This window comes from Cyprinodon tularosa, unplaced genomic scaffold (genome assembly GCF_016077235.1).
Source record: "Cyprinodon tularosa strain WSP-4 unplaced genomic scaffold, ASM1607723v1 ctg74, whole genome shotgun sequence".
Taxonomy (NCBI): domain Eukaryota; kingdom Metazoa; phylum Chordata; class Actinopteri; order Cyprinodontiformes; family Cyprinodontidae; genus Cyprinodon; species Cyprinodon tularosa.
Genome location: NW_024039496.1, coordinates 2,685,611 through 2,704,484, shown reverse-complemented (window position 1 = coordinate 2,704,484; position 18,874 = coordinate 2,685,611). Strand labels below are relative to the sequence as shown.

The following is an 18,874-nucleotide window of genomic DNA, read 5'->3' as shown; positions in this document are numbered from 1 at the left end:
GCACTGTGATGCAACTCATAGTCAAGTCAAGAAGATTTATTATGCATTTCTCTGGCACAAACAGTTACTCATAGTGAGTTGGCCTCTATTTAACTCCAAACTACTAATGACTAGTCAACCCAATAGAAAAAATATCTTGGATTTTTGGAGAACTCTTGTAATGGTATCACAGTAATAGACTTTTGGAGCCTTGTGAACTGTTTGGTGGTGTTATTGTGGACTGGACTGTTATCCCACATGTTGTTACATCTTATCTGATCCTTATCTTGTGACTTGCTGGATTTCTTGTAGAATTTTGTGAGGTTGTTACTTATGATAAACTCTACTATAAAATTTATATTTTTCCTAATTCCTTTGCCTGTTTCCAGTGGCCATTGACTAAGGTTGCTAATGAACAGTCCAGTTTTAAGCCCACCAATACATGGAAGGGATTATGAGTCCTAACTCAAAAAGATCTTTATAAGATAAAGCTGCATAAACTGTGATTTTCTTTAACTTTTTTAAACACTTTACTTTAAGACTTTAGTGAATTTTGGCATTATAGCTAAAATATTACCACATAATAAAAGTGGTAATTAGAGATGCATGACTGTTGCAAATCAGAAGCATTGTCTTAAGTGTTCTCTGGGCTTGGGGACTTTAAAAGAAAGAAAAACCTTTTCACATGCACTTGGAGAAAAAAATAAGAGAAAACATCAAACACAGTCAGTCTAGAAAAACTGGGAGTGACAAGGAACAGCGACAGATGGCTGTCATCTCACTGTTCTGAACTCCCAACTCACAGGATGCTACAGCATCATTTGCGACTCGTGCTCTCAGGTCGCTTGTCCCTCAGAAATGCGATTGATTATTAAAAAAAGAGTGACATTAATATCACATTAATATTACAACAACAGACAGGATTAAGAGTCAGGAGCTTTAACTGGAATTGACTGAAATCATATAATATGAAAAAGCAACCCAGTCTCATGGGAAAATGTACCCCCACTACGTTGGTCCACACTGCAAAACGTAGTGGAGGTACATTAATGGCCATTTTTTTGTGGTACTGTTACGTTTCTTCTACCTATACGCTTTCTATTGTTTTACGTCCTAGTCACGTGACTTTCAAGATTCCAGCTGGGAGAAGAAAAAAATATATATAGATGGCCGACATTCGCTCATTTTTTGTGGAAAGATTAATAACTTGAGTTTGTTTTTGCATTAAAATGAGTTTTGATTACATTTCTAGTGAGAAATGTATAGTTTGTTACCAGAATATTTACTCAGGGAATGTACATATTCACTTGCTTGTTCGTTTCTTGCAAAGATTTTTCAAGATAATGTGAAACTGTAACATTTTGGTATAAACATGGCTGAGATTTCTCTAACTTTTAGTGGGAAAATCAATAATTTCAATCAGTTTCTGCATTTAAATGGGTTTTTGATTACATTTATAGCGAGAAGTGTAGGGTTTATTTACATAATATTTCCTTAGTGAACATACATAATCACCCGCTTGCTAGTTTTTGCTACGGTATTTCGGATCTCGTCAGGATTATGTGAAATTGCAACGTTTTGGCTGCTACCCATCTCCTAGCATTTAGCTGCCGCCCCGATTCAACATTGAATTCTTTGTGATTTAACTCCATCTGACGGATCAAACCCTCGCCACTGCGGCGTTGCGTCTGAGGTTGATTTTCAGATCAATGCATTACGTCGTGGCATACGGAGAAACTAATTAACTAGTTTAAAAAAGGATCATGGGTTAAGATCGGATGTGTTTTATTTGGAAATCTACCGGATCCTTTGTGCATTTCACTTCCTGTTTGGTGCGATCTCATTGATGGGTTTTGACCAGATTTTGACCAAAGAGGAACTAAAAAAAACAAAAAACAATTTGAATACACAACCAGCATATCTGGAATCAGTGACAGAGAGCGACTGGGACCAGAAGTTTATTAATTTCTCCCCACTGATTTCCATTCAAAATGTTTTCGATCCCACCGTGCTCTAGGGAAGGGGCGGGCATACCGCCACCTACTGTTCATGAGTGTGTAGCAACATTGTTTTACATCTATTAAATTCTATTTTAAAATTTTGTATTCTGAAGATAAATAAATAATGCTTTCCTTAATCTATAAATATCTTTTATATTTCCTTTATTTCCCAATAATCCTTTAAGACTCCATTCTTGGCCTGTCCTCTTTTCAATTTCTTCCTTTCAGGTTCATATGTTTTGCAGTTCATCAATACATCTGCATTTTCTATCTCTCCACATCCTTCACATTTATCATTATTTTTCCTCCCTATTAAGTATAAATTGTCATTTAAATAAGTATGACCTACTCTTAATCTGATCATTATTATTTCTTCCCTTCGGTTTCTCTCATTAATATTTCTATTTAATACTGACTTTTGTACTTTATATAACCTTCTTCCTTTTTATCTTCATTCCACCTTTTTTTTGCCATTTTCAATTTCTTTCCTCTTAATAAATGATTTTCCTTCCCCTTTCCCTAAAGGAATTGTAATTGTTATTTGTCTACTTTTCATTCCAGCTAACTTTCCATTAATTAGCTTGAAAACAGCACTTTGTAGGCACCCAGTTTCTCTAACAATGGCCCTTTTTGGGTTACCCTCCATGCATTGGGTGTCAGTTCAGTGGCAGTTCCAGAACATTTTCTTAGGGTTGACCAGGCAGCACAATAATGTGCATGTGGCCAAAAAGTAATAGGGATCAAATTCGGTTCAGAGTCAAGCTATTGGGATCAGGCATCAGGTTCAATTTGCATATTTTCTTAGCCAAAACAAGGATTTGTTGGGCTACTGTAATTTTGAATTGAAAAACGTCCTGAATGGGAAGTCTTCAAACTTGAAAAACAAAGTCCAAAGTTTTTTTTTTTTTTTTTTGGGAATGATTATGACCTGGATATCTAAGAATCTTCACCAGCTTATCAGGGAAATGAATGCCCACAATGTCTATATTCTCCAAAAGAGAATAACAGAACAGACCTTCATGAGGCCCTTGTTAAAGCTATGCATATATTTATGCATCTATGCTCATCAAATAACTTTCTGGTTCGACGCAACATTTACATTAAATGGGTTGAGAGGTTGTTCTTTACCAGTAAATACATAAAAGATTCCCAGATGACTGCCGATACAAACTCTCCCCTATAAAACCTAAAACTAATTCTTATAAGAGAGTAAAATCTGTATTAGTCTTCATTAAATGTAGCATATTGTTGTAAATAATCGATTGCTTTATTTTTGGTGTCAGCTTTTGGTCAATATGCTAACCTTAAAAGGTCAAAGTGGGAAAATGTAGTAGTAGTAGAAAAATTAGCAATTAGAGGAGGCAATAACAATTACAATTCCTTTAGGGAAAGGGAAAGGAAAATCATTTATTAAGAGGAAAGACATTGAAAAATGGCAAAAAAAGGTGGAATGAAGATAAAAAGGAAGAAGGTTATATAAAGTATAAAAGTCAGTATTAAATAGAAATATTAATGAGAGAAACCGAAGGGAAGAAATAATAATGATCAGATTAAGAGTAGGTCATACTTATTTAAATGACAATTTATACTTAATAGGGAGGAAAAATAATGATAAATGTGAAGGATGTGGAGAGATAGAAAATGCAGATGTATTGATGAACTGCAAAACATATGAACCTGAAAGGAAGAAATTGAAAAGAGGACAGGCCAAGAATGGAGTCTTAAAGGATTATTGGGAAATAAAGGAAATATAAAAGATATTTATAGATTAAGGAAAGCATTATTTATTTATCTTCAGAATACAAAATTAAAAAATAGAATTTAATAGATGTAAAACAATGTTGCTACACACTCATGAACAGTAGGTGGCGGTATGCCCGCCCCTTCCCTAGAGCACGGTGGGATCGAAAACATTTTGAATGGAAATAAGTGGGGAGAAATTAATAAACTTCTGGTCCCAGTCGCTCTCTGTCACTGATTCCAGATATGCTGGTTGTGTATTCAAATTGTTTTTTGTTTTTTTTTAGTTCCTCTTTGGTCAAAATCTGGTCAAAACCCATCAATGAGATCGCACCAAACAGGAAGTTAATTGCACAAAGGATCCGGTAGATTTCCAAATAAAACACATCCGATCTTAACCCATGATCCTTTTTTTAAACTAGTTTAATTAGTTTCTCCCGTATGCCACGACGTAATGCATTGATCTGAAAATCAAACTGAGATGCAACGCACGCAGTGGCGAGGGTTTGATCCGTCAGATGGAGTTAAATCACAAAGAATTCAATGTTGAATCGGGGCGGCAGCTAAATGCTAGGCGATGGGTAGCAGCCAAAACGTTGCAATTTCACATAATCCTGACAAGATCCGAAAAACCGTAACAAAAACTAGCAAGCGGGTGATTATGTATGCTCTCTGTCACTGATTCCAGATATGCTGGTTGTGTATTTACATTTTTTTTTATTTATATTTTGTTCCTCTTTGGTCAAAATCTGGTCAAAACCCATCAATGAGATCGCACCAAACAGGAAGTGAAATGCACAAAGGATCCGGTAGATTTCCAAATAAAACACATCCGATCTTAACCCATGATCCTTTTTTTTAACTAGTTAATTAGTTTCTCCGTATGCCACGACGTAATGCATTGATCTGAAAATCAACCCCAGACGCAACGCCGCAGTGGCGAGGGTTTGATCCGTCAGATGGAGTTAAATCACAAAGAATTCAATGTTGAATCGGGGTGGCAGCTAAATGCTAGGCGATGGGTAGCAGCCTAAACGTTGCAATTTCACATAATCCTGACGAGATCCGAAATACCGTAGCAAAAACTAGCAAGCGGGTGATTATGTATGTTCACTAAGGAAATATTATGTAAATAAACCCTACACTTCTCGCTATAAATGTAATCAAAAACCCATTTAAATGCAGAAACTGATTGAAATTATTGATTTTCCCACTAAAAGTTAGAGAAATCTCAGCCATGTTTATACCAAAATGTTACAGTTTCACATTATCTTGAAAAATCTTTGCAAGAAACGAACAAGCAAGTGAATATGTACATTCCCTGAGTAAATATTCTGGTAACAAACTATACATTTCTCACTAGAAATGTAATCAAAACTCATTTTAATGCAAAACAAACTCAAGTCATTAATCTTTCCACAAAAAAATGAGCGAATGTCGGCCATATATTTATTTTTTTTCTTCTCCCAGCTGGAATCTTGAAAGTCACGTGACTATGACGTAAAACAATAGAAAGCGTATAGGTAGAAGAAACGTAACAGTACCACAAAAAAATGGCCATTAATGTACCTACACTACGTTTTGCAGTGTGGACCAACGTAGTGGGGGTACATTTTCCCATGAGACTGGGTTGGAAAAAGTCAGACACAGCTAAAATGTTTTCCTCTATGTTGAAAGTGGCTGCAGAGTCCACTGTGTTTAAAACTTTTCTTTATTTATGATCCGTCAAAAAAACCCTCACCAACTGGTTTTAGTGTCAGGTTTAAGTTTTTTTTCCCTTTCTTATGCTGCGTTGCAAGCACGCATTGTCACGTCTATGTGCGATGGTTACTTGCACGAGTACACTGCGGTCATTAAATGCTTGTACAATAATACGCTGTTAGTCTATGACTGTGAGGGACCAAACTTAAATAAGGACAAGGTGTTCAAAAGTGGGAATAAAAATTTCATAATGTCAAAGATAATTAACATGGGCTCAAAGGCAATACAAAATAGCTTAAATAATAAACAACATGGATTTGGGCCCAACTAAACTGAGCACTAACTAACTCAAACCAAAAACGGACCTATTGGAAAAAAAAAAAAAACCCAGCCTGCTTTACGTAAATAGGGGTGGAATAATCTAAACTTGTCACATGATGGAGGCACAATATAACAGAAAATCAATAAATAAAAAAATATCCATACAAAACTAAAACATATCAAACAAATAAAGCAACTCTTTAACTTAGCACAAATAAAAAGTGAATATTTAGGTGACAAAATAATTAAGGTCAACTTAAACAAAATCCCCCCCTCAGTTCTTTGGGACAGTGGTTTGTTCCTGGCTCCAACTCCAACTGAGCTGCATTTGTAGAACCTCAAAGATAATAACAACTGTGAAACCATTCAGACATAATAACTAAAGTGTGCACCCATTAGAAAATATAGATGGAATAAACTAAATCTGGAACTAAATATGAATTACAAAACTATACAAACACTTTGTGGTGGAGGTAGAAGAACCCATCACAATGACCTTTAAACAGTCGAGTTGAGGGGCAATGAGGGGGGATGTTATCGCCCTTCTTAAAAAAAATCTTAATGATCTTAAATTACATCCCTCCATACCATCCCCTTTGACATTTTATTACTGAATGTGTCACATTTCTACTATATATTAACAGCAATGGGAATAATATTGCCCTTTCAACATTTGGCGGGCTGTGGGCTTACGGCTAGCCTGAAAAAAATAAATCAAATCAAAGAAGTAGCCTACCATGACTATGAAGCTGATCCCAGTGGGAAATTAGTCCCTAGCTATGTAGGGGCAGTGATAGCCATGCCAGTCCAGGGACTGACTGCAGTTTTACTCAAAGGTGCCTTGGTCAAGGTCATTGACCGGCATACCTGACAGGTAACAACTGTACCATGCATATTGCTTTAGGTTAATAGACTATATTAATTAGGCTATGTATGCTTCCTCCCCTTTTTTTTTTTTTTTTTTTACAACTAGACTACTGCCTTAAAACAACACTCATTTGACTGTATGGGTTCCCATATACCGGTAGATGCCAGCTGAAAATATCCCATCACACTAGCACCCAAATTCCTAGCCACTGACAGATCAGGATGAATCTGTGCTTTATTGTTCTTAATATAACACAGTCAAGCAAAGATAGGGATGCCATAGAGTTTCAGGCTTATTTGATGTATTTTTAATTGATTATTGATAAATTATGCGCCACATCAATTATTATTTGATCCTATGCCGATTATAGCCGAATCTTCCTTTTTTATTGCTCTATGTTGAAGGGATCTACATGAACAAATAAATAAATACATAAATAAATACAATTACACACACAACTAGGGTTGTCACGATACTAAACTTTTCAACTCGATACCGATACTAAGGAAAATATTTGATACTCAATACCATTTTCGATACCACAAGGATAACATTTCAACAGAAATATTTTGATTAATAATTAAAATACAATAAATAAATAAATACAATAAACAATAAGAACAACATTTTGAGGTTGTTTGCTGTGCACAGTATTTAGCAAGCTTGATAAAAAACTTACAAAATTAAAATTAAGTTTTCCTTACTTGGCTATGCTTTGCACACATAACAATGACACTAGCCAAACCAGTTAAGAAACAAAAATAATTCTCAGCAGCTGCACCTCTTACAAAATAAAGTTTGAAACTCAAAACTGCACAGATTTATTCGATCACACAGTGTTCAGAAAGTGCATTTTCCTCTATTCTGCACTTTAGATGAATGACTGCTTAGGTGCGACTGGTACTCGATACTTTTGAAAATGAGTATTGTATCCGGATACAACGTTTCAGTATCAATACTTTTTTGAGTATCGATACTTTTGACAACCCTACACACAACTATGATAGAGTAGCAACATGTCTGTGGTTTACCCTGCCTCTTCCTCACTGACTTCCAAAGACATCAGCAACCTTGCTGGCCCTACCCTCCCAACATGTCTTCCATTTGGTAGCCCATTAGATAGCCTCAAATTTTTGGTTACAACCTTTCCGATTTTTTTGAGTAGGTTTTGAGTAGCTACAATAATATTTTAAGTATATTACATTTTTTTGTGACAAAACCTAAGGATTAAATATAAAATATTTGAAAAGAAGTGTTGCGACCACAATTTATGACAGTATGCTTCACGGGTTTCATAAATTGTCAGTTTATCTGCTCAGAATCTCTGTGTTATGGCTGTATCTGTGCTGTATATTGTGAAGTAGTTATATATGCTTTTTGATACCAGAAATGCAGCCTCATAACCCCTTAACTGGAAATGATTAGCATATTAGGCCAAACGTATTAGTCTCATATACTGTACTTAATCGTAGTTTAGGTCACTGTGGCATGAGGCAGGGTTTATAGTATAAGGTTTCTTGCTCAGGCATTCCTCTGGTGGTCAGTGGGCAAAGACATAGTATACGCATGTGAGAGATATATATTAGGGACTAAAAAAAGTTGTTTAAAATCTCTAACTAAACTAACAAATGTTTTTTAGATTGTTAAAAGATAATAATACTGAACAATTTTCACAAAAAGTTACTAAATATATTTAAGCAGATGCCAAAAAGTTTGCATTTTTTTCAGTGTAGAAAACTCTAAAAAAAAAAATACAAAACTCCACAAGGACAACATGTAGACTCCACCCGTCCATAAAAAATAACATAAAAATAAATGAATGATTAGGCCAGTCTGAAATAGTTGCAATAATTTATATTTCAAATTATGTTGCACACTATGTAAGAGTCATGCATGCCTTTAATTATTGTTGCCTTTTAACTGGTAGTTTGCATTTATATTGCTCCTTTAACTGAGTGTGATCATCTGACCGACAGCCAAACTGGTAATAACAAAAGTGTGTTGGGAGTCTACCTCAGTAAGCAAAGTAAACACAGACGCCAGTCTTCAGCTTAGGCTGGACACGCGCTCATAAGATGATGTCATCATCAACTCACAGTCCCTGCCCTTTTAGTCAGGACAGCTGGAGGCTGGCTGACCAAAGCGGGTGATAGCTACCTTTACTACTACCTCATGTGATCGCCTTAGACTCTCTGGGTCCTTTTCTGTCTTCCCAAATGTGTGTGTAGGAAAAGTCTGCATAATATTTTGCGTTGGCTTTGAAAGAAGCATGCTGCCTCTTGGCAAGTTATCAATATATAATATGGGTAGACAAAAAAAATACTGGACAGATTTTTGTGTTTCTTTAAAAGCTTGTGGTGTTATGGTGAACCATGGGCATCTTTTCTAGAATAAGTGATTACAGTTAAATACATTTTTTACGGAGTGTTTATTTGAGCTATTGTGTTTTTGTTTTGTTTTTTATTATTATTATTATTATTTATCCTCTGGCGGGTGTCATACTGTCATCTGTTGCTCCACTGGCAAAAAGGATTCTGACACATTTTAAGAAAACAGGCATTTTGAACAAGCATGTATTTCCAAAATCATATATTCATTGCAAAACCCCTTTTATAGTTTGACCAAATTCATTGCATACAGAGGGTGTTAAGTACTTGTAACTGAATGCACAGTTTTTCAAACATGGCTGGTATCATAATTATACAGTAAATGGCTTGTACTTGTATAGAGAATAAATGCACCATAATCTTGAAAACAAGAAAATATTTATAATCTCAGTACAATGACATTTCTCAGAATTTTCTGATTTCTGATTTTCTATCAGTTGTGACTCAACTTAAGGTCAGGAAATTAAATGCTTACGGTCTTGTCACTAAACAAAAGATTTACAAATAAATAAACCAGTATCTATCCATTTAGCTTGAATATTAGTTGAAATCTTTAAAGTAGAGCATCTTTGATTTGGAGACTGTTGCTCCCGTACTTTACTAAAAACCGACCTCTGTGTTGGCGGTGTAGGTGCCTTGAGTGATACCTGTGTCTGTCTGCATGAAGCTTCTGCACCCTTACAGAGGCAAGACGCCCTGTCCTTTTCTCCTTATGAGCTCTGCATGTTTCAGACTATCTGTGGTTCTCAGCACTACCAACTGTGCATCTCAATGTTACAAACTTGCTCTCAAACACCCACCTGATGAAAACACATACATACACCCAAAGACCTGCACAGAGATAATCTAAATACTTGAAGGCTATACAAACAGGTAACTGCCTACTTTCATGGTATATGATTTTCATTTTTTAAATAAAAATCAATCTTACAAGCATGTTTCCATCTTGAGATATCATTTTGGTGGAACAAAACTGCCTTGGTACATATAGACAATCATATATTCTATCGTATGCCTGAACTTAGTGCAGTCGCATAGGCTAGGGCCTCATTCATTAGGGGGCGTCACATCTGCAATTTGTTTTTATACTTAATGCATTTGTTTTATATTCTTTATTTATAGTGTCTGTTTCAGTCAAATTAAGCCATTTTTAATTATGCATTTAATTAAGCTATGTTATCACACCTTCCCGAGGAAGGAAGTCGAAATAAGAGAACAAGACTAATAATGATAACTCCAGCTACCTTCTGAGAAAGGAGAGAAAATAAAAAAGAATTACAAATTTAATTAGTCTGTACAGGTTTTTCTGTGCACTATGAATAATCTGATGAGTCCATTTTATACTTTAGAGTTACTGTGGACTTAATACGTTGTGTATAGTCAATTCATAACATGTCATCTCAAAGCACTTTACAGAGACAATCAACCAGATCATGGTAGCTTCATCTGATCTGTTCCTGTTTTGCTGTGACACCATCTTGGAAAGAAATATCAGCTCTGCTGCTGCCATCAACACCTTTGTTTATAGATGTTAAAGCTTGGCCTGTTTTTCAGTGTAGTCCTCTTTCTCTGACTGTGACTGGCTGGATATGCTCTCTTTATCCTCTGACATAGAGCTGGCTCGGAGCTCATTGCCTGGCTGTGTGTTTCCTGGATGGGACCACCTGTGGGGCTGGTTTACAGTTGCCATTTGTATCTCTGCTTCTTTTTCCATGTCTGCTTCTGTCTCCTTGAACTCCTTGAGTCTGGTTCTGGTGGAGGTTTTTTCCCGTTAAAAGAGAGTTTTTCCTCTCCACTGTGGCTACAAGCATGTTTAGTGTGAGGGATTGCCTTCGAGTCAGCTGGTGAATGCAATCAACTGGTTTTTCTTGGACAGAAAACTTTGAATTGATTTTTCTGAATGATCTGGTGAATAGTAAAGTGCCTTGAGATTGCGCTATATAAATAGACTGAATTTAATGTAATCATACTGTCGGATTGATTAAAAGTTACTATCTAAGGAAAAGCAGCTGATTGGATCGACTCATTGACTCTAAAGCAATCCCTCACACCAAGCATGCATGTAACTACACTGGAGAGGAACACTTCTTTTTAACAGGAAGAAATCTCCAGCAGAACCGGGCTCAGTGTCAGCGGCCATCTGCCAAGGCTGACGAACATGTAGGAATAGAAAACAAAGCCTTTTCCATAATTTCTATGCCGATTTCATGTTGTCCAAGAGTGACAGTGATTTATTTTAAGTAGTCTTTTAGAATATGTTGATTGTTGTGATAGTTATGGGCCACATCATAAAATTTCTCAAGATGTTTATGTCTGCGAAATCTTGCTAGTAGAAGCTGTCACTCATCCACTATGTTTTTTTCCCCCACACTGAGCCGTCTGCGTTATTAAAGTTTTTACTAGGTATGGGGTGCAGATAATCAGGGGGCATCAGTGCTAGAATGACACAACAGAGGACAACAAATAAAAACCTAAGAACTGAAATATAACCAGAAAACACAACAAAATAGGAATTAAACCAATATAACTAGAAAACACGGAGCAAAGTAAAACTGAATACTCAAAAGAAAAAAGAACCAAGACTGTGACAAAGGAGAAGATTGTTGCTCTGGTTAATGCGTAAGTTTATAAGAAGTGGGCAATTGTAGGCTGTTTTTACATCTATTAAAAGCACTCTGTTGTTCCATTTGTAGATCACTATAATAAGATTCTTCCTGATCAAAATCACGGACTATCACATACTTGTCCTAATTGTAATAATATATTTTCTGAATTACATTTTTGTTGCAGAAACAGAATTTTAGAAAGTAAAAAACAAAACAAAATTATACTAGTAAGAATCAAGTTTTAAATATCTACAAATGTTTACACATTTTAAGTGGTCGATGTGACATTTATCAGTTTCATTGAAAATCTATTTATGATATCTGAAAAACATTTTTTCATAGTTAAAATAATACAAATGCTGACCAATAATATTAGGAATATGGATATCTGAAATTAATTTATAGACATCCAAAATGTTGATTCTAGATGTGAAGAATCTCATTTAGTTTAAAATGGCCATTTAGGCAAAGAAAACATGTTTTTTTCAGATATCAGGAATACATATTTAGTAATACTGGTACATATCAAAGCGGCTTCCCATAGCTGTATGTACCTTGAAAATATTATGGGATTATTTCCTGAATGGTAGTAGATCAAGGTATATATTTAGGTGAAATCTTTTGGCAGCAGGTGAGGATGAAGAATAAAAATGTTTTTCTAATATATAGAAACTGTGGATCATCTCATGCGTCCCTCCTCGTGTTGATTTAGTCTTCTTTTACACTGTAAATTAGTAGCCGTTGGCAGAAAATGGCCATTATAAGCTGCATTCAGTCACATAGAATGCCCTAAAATTTTGTTTATATGTTCATTAGGTTGTTATCATCGAGTTAATCCTAATGCTAAAGTAATTCCTTTTCCCCCGCAGAATTAATGAATATATTTACATGTAATCTGAAAATAATTTCATAAGTTCTTCATGTACTGTAGATAAAACTTAATTAAAATAAAATGATCTTCATCTCACTCATATTAAACAAACCAAAAACAAGTAATATGAGTTTACTAAAGAAAAACTGCTCCCGACCAGGTTAGGTCTGGGGGGAATGTTATCACGGTGACTGAAACAGAGGTCGAATAAAAACTGTCTTTATGAACTGGAAATGTCAGATTTTCCCTGATTTCAGGTTTAGAAAACTGTTTTTCTTTTCTGTTTTCTGTAAACCTGCTTCATGAAATGGACCCCTGATGTTAAAAACAGGAATATTGGTGCTCCTTGGGTTCTTGTTGTTGTTAAGTCAGATGATGGCGGAAAAAGAGGAGAGACCAGGTGAAACAGCTGCAGGATTTTCAAAGGGAATGTCTGGTCAGCGAGGAATTATCAATGCATCATTATTAATACCTAAAACTAATACGTTCACAGTGATTGAATGAATTTAGTGTTAATCAGTAAACAAATAAAAGCAATAATTTTCATCGCGATCACTAAGTCCTGGATTTTTGCCCAAATATAATTAACACCTCACTCCTGACATCTTCTGGGAGTGACTTCACGGTGCGATAAGATGAAGGCCATTATCCCGGCTTTACAAGCAAAATGAATGGGAGCTACTAGACACATCTACAATCAACAACAATTATTTAAGATTTCGAGAGGACTTCACCATTAAAATTCACAAGAGCTGTAGTTAAACTGACAATGCGCAGGTGCATGACATTTGAATGTTGTAATACATCAAACAAAAGTGAAAAAAATCATTTGTTATTTCACCTTTCTGATTCATGACGGGTTCGTCGTTGGATTGCCAACTTAAAGAGGGAGGATTTGCCATTGAACTTCTGGCCAGAGAAAAAACACGTAATATGTAGTCAACATTTCGAAGAAGAATGTTTTCAAGATGACTTGGATAATAGCGTGTTACTCCAGATACAGCATGGGGACTTGCTCAACAGCCAATACCGCACCGTGACGTCACAAACCCATGCTCTTTGATAAACATGGATGTCTCCAGTAAAGCACACTGAAAGGAAATTACTCTTAATTAAAAACACTTATCATTCATTGAAAAGTATGTAATAATTTCATAATGAAAGTACTTTCAGATGTTTGAATATGACCGGACTTTTCCTTTAAATTTGTATGTGTGCAAGGGGTGTAGAACAAGTAGGTGTTTAAGTGGGTCAGTAAGGTTCTCAGGCCTAACCCATTTTTGTAACAGGTGTCTTTCAGCATTGCTGAGCAGCCACAGGTGTTTTTAGTTGCAATGGATAATCTTTCCACACTATCATTTGTGGAAAACAGACAAGGCAATGGGGCTTAGGGTAGAGACAGCAAGGAAAAGAGGGAGCGGGAAGGAGGAAGAATTCTTTAAGTAATATACTATGGACTTTTTCATTTGCCCAACTGGTTGCCACTAATAAACAAATCAGGGGGAAGAGGACTTGACAGACTTATTTATAATCAGAGTACATTTTTGCCTGGGCAACTTGCTTTTTGCATTGGACAGATTTAGTCATAAATCTCACAAATTCATACAGTAGCCTTGTTCTTTTTACTCACAGAAGCTTTTGTGTCAGGGGTACAGTGTTGCTGGTGCCTTTCTCCAGTAGGTATTGGTAAAAGGCAGGGTATATAGAGGGTAGTTAAGTCTTGAACTACCACGGAGATGCTCTGTCCCTTATTGCCACTCTGTGATGTTGCAACATGCAAACTAGCAAATAAGCCACCCATGATCATGTACCAGCAGTTCAGTAGGATCTCGGGGGACACACACATCCTCAGCATTCTTCCTGTGCCAATGTCCTTCTGCACAGCCAAGCCTGCTATTTTCATCTACAACTTTTACACCACATCTGACTTTTTTCAATTATTTCACTTATCTCTCCTGATTTAAAAAGTAGCAAAAGTGCTCCCCTTTGAGAATACACGTGGATCTGAAGCTCCTTGCTGCACATTTGAAGAAAAAATCAGAGAAATATTTATAGTTTACGTTCAATTCTGGCTGTTTCCAATTTTTTTTTTTTTTGGTTTCTTTGGGTATTGTATGAGACTAAATGTGATTCAGTTTTATTGTTTAGTTTTAAATTATATAAGAACCAATCACTAGGGGATATAGTGGAAAAGAAAGCTCTAAGCACCTTCCAATAAGGCAACTGACTGAGGCATGTGAATGATACCTTTCGTTGAAACTAAAGTGAAGGACACTAGACATATTTATAATGTAGACAACGTCACATTCACCAGAGAGAACACTAAAGACAACAAACATCCGTTTTGGATTGTTTGGTGCACATGGAAAAATATGGAAGACTCAACATTGAGGTTTACAGGAAACCAACCCACACAGATCAGTACCTTCTGTTCCAGTCTCACCACCCACTGTAATACAGACTTTCTGTCATCAGAACTCTACATTATGGGACCAAACACGTCCTGAGGAAGACAGAAGGAAAAAAAAAAAAAAAAAGCAGAACCACATCAAATTAGCTTTCAAAATTATGCTTCTGTCAAGGCTGCTAGGAAATCCAGAAAATGAACGAGGAAAATGTCAAACATCTTACAAATGCACAAACCTTTCTCAAAATGTATTCTGTTGTAGTTATGGCCTCACTCAGAGAGGGGTTGTTTGACACAAAAGAGAAAACAGAAACCTAAACACAAACCTAGAGGTGTGGTGTATGTACTTCGGGCAGACTAAAAGGTCTTTGTGGGTCAGAATTGTAGCTAATAGACAGGTGTTGAAATACTCATTTGCTGCTGTATAAAGAAAATAAATAGTTAATAAATCACATTGTGAATTCTGTTTTTTTCTCTTTTTTAGATTATGTCTCTCAGAGTAGACATGCACCTAGGATGACAATTTCAGACCCCTACTTATTTTCCTTACTATATATATATATTATATATACTGTATATATACAAATAAAAAAATACATACACACACACACATAATTTGGTCAATAACTAACAGTGTGCCTTTATTTTTGCTTTTATTTTCAGCACAAGTAGTGCGGCCAAAGGATTCGCTGTCTCCATTGGCTGACAGTCCCATGACATCAATGGCTGATGATGAAGCAGTCTCTTTAAGAGGAAGTCAAGACCCATTTCCACATGCTGCTGTGTCCATCACTCAAACTAGTTTTTCAAAGCAGGAAGAAAAGTACACCAAAGGTACACAGATTTTCATCAATGAGACAGCTCAATGGAGCAGTGATGAATCAACTACATTGTTTGAGTTTAACTTGACTGAAAAGCTAAATGTTAGCTCCATTAAATCTGTAGAAAAAAGCACAACAACAAAACCATCAACAGAATATACTGATTTGTTTGACTATAACCATACTCTAGTCACCATTGCTGAGTCAATGGTACCTCTCAGGGAGGATGAACCTAATAAAGCCCTTGAAGCCTTGAAGCTTGATGAAATCTCTGCAGGGCTAGAGGAAATTTCAGCATCTCCGCTAACAAACCCAGCGACTACAAGTGAAACCCCAATTGGAACCTCTAGAATACACATTGCATCTCCTACAGGGTCCTCACTGTTCAGCACAGAGAAAACAACAAATCTACCAGTGGTGGATGAAGAAAGTATTCAAACAGGTCAAACAAGTAAACCTTCAGTTTCTACTGCCAAAGCTGGAACAGAAAGTTCTCCTGTCAGTTCTTCATTAGAGGAAAGCTCTTCTCGAGACTCATCCACAGACATCTTCCAATCATTCTCTGCTGTTACAGGAACTGCTTCATCTGCTGACATTAATGAGATAACATTTTCTGAGACAATGGTAGTTCGAGCAAACACTTACTCTGAAGGTTCTGGAGAAGGCTATACTGTTAATACTAAATCACTAATTGGAACCGTTGGCACTGAATATCAAATACTGTTTACTGAGTCTCCTTCAGTCCCAAGATCTGACACATCTGTAAAAAGTGAAAGTATAAAAACTTCAGACTTCACAGCATCATCAGTGTATGGTGTAGCGAAACCAACAGCTGTGCCTCCTGAAATACAATATAACACCACAAGTCTTTCCGCAGATGCTTCAGGAACACCAGAACAAAACATGTTGTCATCGCCAGATTCTGTTTCTCAACCACCTGGGAAGTCAACCATTTCAATCATGGATACAAGTTCTGATGCCAAAACATCAACTATTTATATCCAGACAACTTCTGTGGAAGATAATATTTCATCTCAATACAGTTCTGTCCCATCACAAACTCAGTCATTTTTTACCACAGGAGAACCTACAACAGTTCAAACACTGCTACCTTCTTTCACAAAAGAGCATTCAGTTTCTGCAATCACTGAAGATAAAACAATGAACCCTTTAACAGGTTCTCCAATAACTCCTTCAGTCTCCTCATATACTGCTCTGCATGATCAGGATGAAGATACTGCTACTGCATCTCCAATGGTGGAGTCCATTCCATCAATCCATGGATCAAGTATTCAACCTAACAAAATGCGTTTTGTCATGGGCACAGATGAACATACTTCTGTTCAAACACTTCCTGATGTCAGTGACAAGTCAGTCGTGACAACAGCAGTATATCAACAAACAAGTGTACAATCACCCTCAATTTCTGCATCCCACACCTTTGAAAAAAAGGATGTATCAAAAAGTACTATTAGCCCAGATGGAGAACAATACTCTACATTGGAACCAACATTGGGCTCTCCTGAAACAAAACAGACTTTAACAACAACCCTTTCTGGAGAAAAGACTGAAAGTGCAGTAAAAACTTCAACTTCTGACATTATAGATAGCACAGATAACAATACCAATGTGTTCTCCAATGAAATATCCAGCACACATGCAACCTCCCCAGAAGTTTCATCATTAGTCAGTATAGAGAAAACAACAGCAGGACAAGCTGATAAATATTCAACAGAACAGAAATCCTCCCCCTCAGTATCCCCCATTACTGGAAAGATAGAGAACGTTCCTGTAACTACTGTAGAATATGTGGATGGTTCTGGATCAACAAATACTGACCAGTTTATATCAACGGTTACAGTTATTGATACATCTTCAACTCTGTCTAGCTTTGAAACAGGCACAGCAACAATATCTACCCAAGCACCATCAACCTTTACCAACACAGATGAATATATTGCTGTTGAAAACATGACAAAGCCTATTGAAACTTCTGTCACTAAAGGAACGACCGGCTCCTCAGCTTTTCATATTCTATCATCATCGACCCCAGAATCAAGAAGAGCTGATAAAACTGATACTTCAAGAACAGCTGTTACCTCAGCTTCAGCACTATACAGTACAGAGAAACCAAAATCTGTGTCCCCTGAAACCCACCAGACATTTTCAACTTTGAAGCCTGAGGAAATCTCTGCAGGGCTGGAGAAAAGTTCACCTTCTCCACTAACAAACCAAGCGACTACAAGTGAAACCCCAATTGGAACCTCTAGAATACACATTGCATCTCCTACAGGGTCCTCACTGTTCAGCACAGAGAAAACAACAAATCTAGCAGTGGTGGATGAAGAAAGTATTCAAACAGGTCAAACAAGTAAACCTTCAGTTTCTACTGCCAAAGCTGGAACAGAAAGTTCTCCTGTCAGTTCTCCATTAGAGGAAAGCTCCCCCCCCCCCCCCCCCCCCCCCCCCCCCCCCCCCCCCCCCCCCCCCCCCCCCCCCCCCCCCCCCCCCCCCCCCCCCCCAATTTCTCCATCTCACCACCACTGAAACAATTTCTGATCAGAACTCTACATTATGGACCAAACAGTCCTGAGGAAGACAGAAGGAAAAAAAAAAAAAAAGCAAACACATCAAATTACTTCAAAATATGTTCTGTCAAGGCTCTAGGAAATCCAGAAAAGAACAGGAAAATGTCAAACATCTTACAAATGCACAAACCTTTCTCAAAATGTATTCTGTTGTAGTTATGGCCTCACTCAGAGAGGGGTTTTGACCAAAAAGAAAACAGAAACCTAAACACAAACTAGAGTGTGGTGTATGAAACTTCGGGCAGACTAAAGGTCTTTGTGGGTCAGAATTGAGCTAATAACAGGTGGAAATACTCATTTGCTGCTGATAAAGAAAATAAATAGTAATAAATCACATTGGAATTCTGTTTTTCCTAGATTATGTCTCGAGTAGACATCAGGATGACAATTTCCCCCTATATTTTCCTACTATAATATATTTAATTAATATACTGTATATATACAAATAACAAAAATACATACACACACATTATTTGGTCATAACTAACTGTCTTATTTTTGCTTTATTTTCAGCACAATAGTGCGCCAAAGGATTCGCTGTCTCCATTCACAGTCATGAATAATGGCTGATGATGAAGCATCTCT

General features: G+C 36.7%; 1 protein-coding gene across 1 annotated transcript in view; it reads left to right on the top strand.

Annotated features, from left to right (window-relative positions):
- LOC119773048 (versican core protein-like) overlaps nucleotides 1-18,859 on the top strand; it is a 34,867-nt gene extending 16,008 nt beyond the window's left edge. Inside the window, exons 8-9 of the mRNA XM_038269866.1 lie at nucleotides 15,544-16,325; nucleotides 18,803-18,859. Coding sequence (XP_038125794.1) covers nucleotides 15,544-16,325; nucleotides 18,803-18,859 — 839 coding nt within the window. The remainder of the gene's footprint in view (nucleotides 1-15,543; nucleotides 16,326-18,802) is intronic.
- The last annotated feature ends 15 nt before the right edge of the window (nucleotides 18,860-18,874 follow it).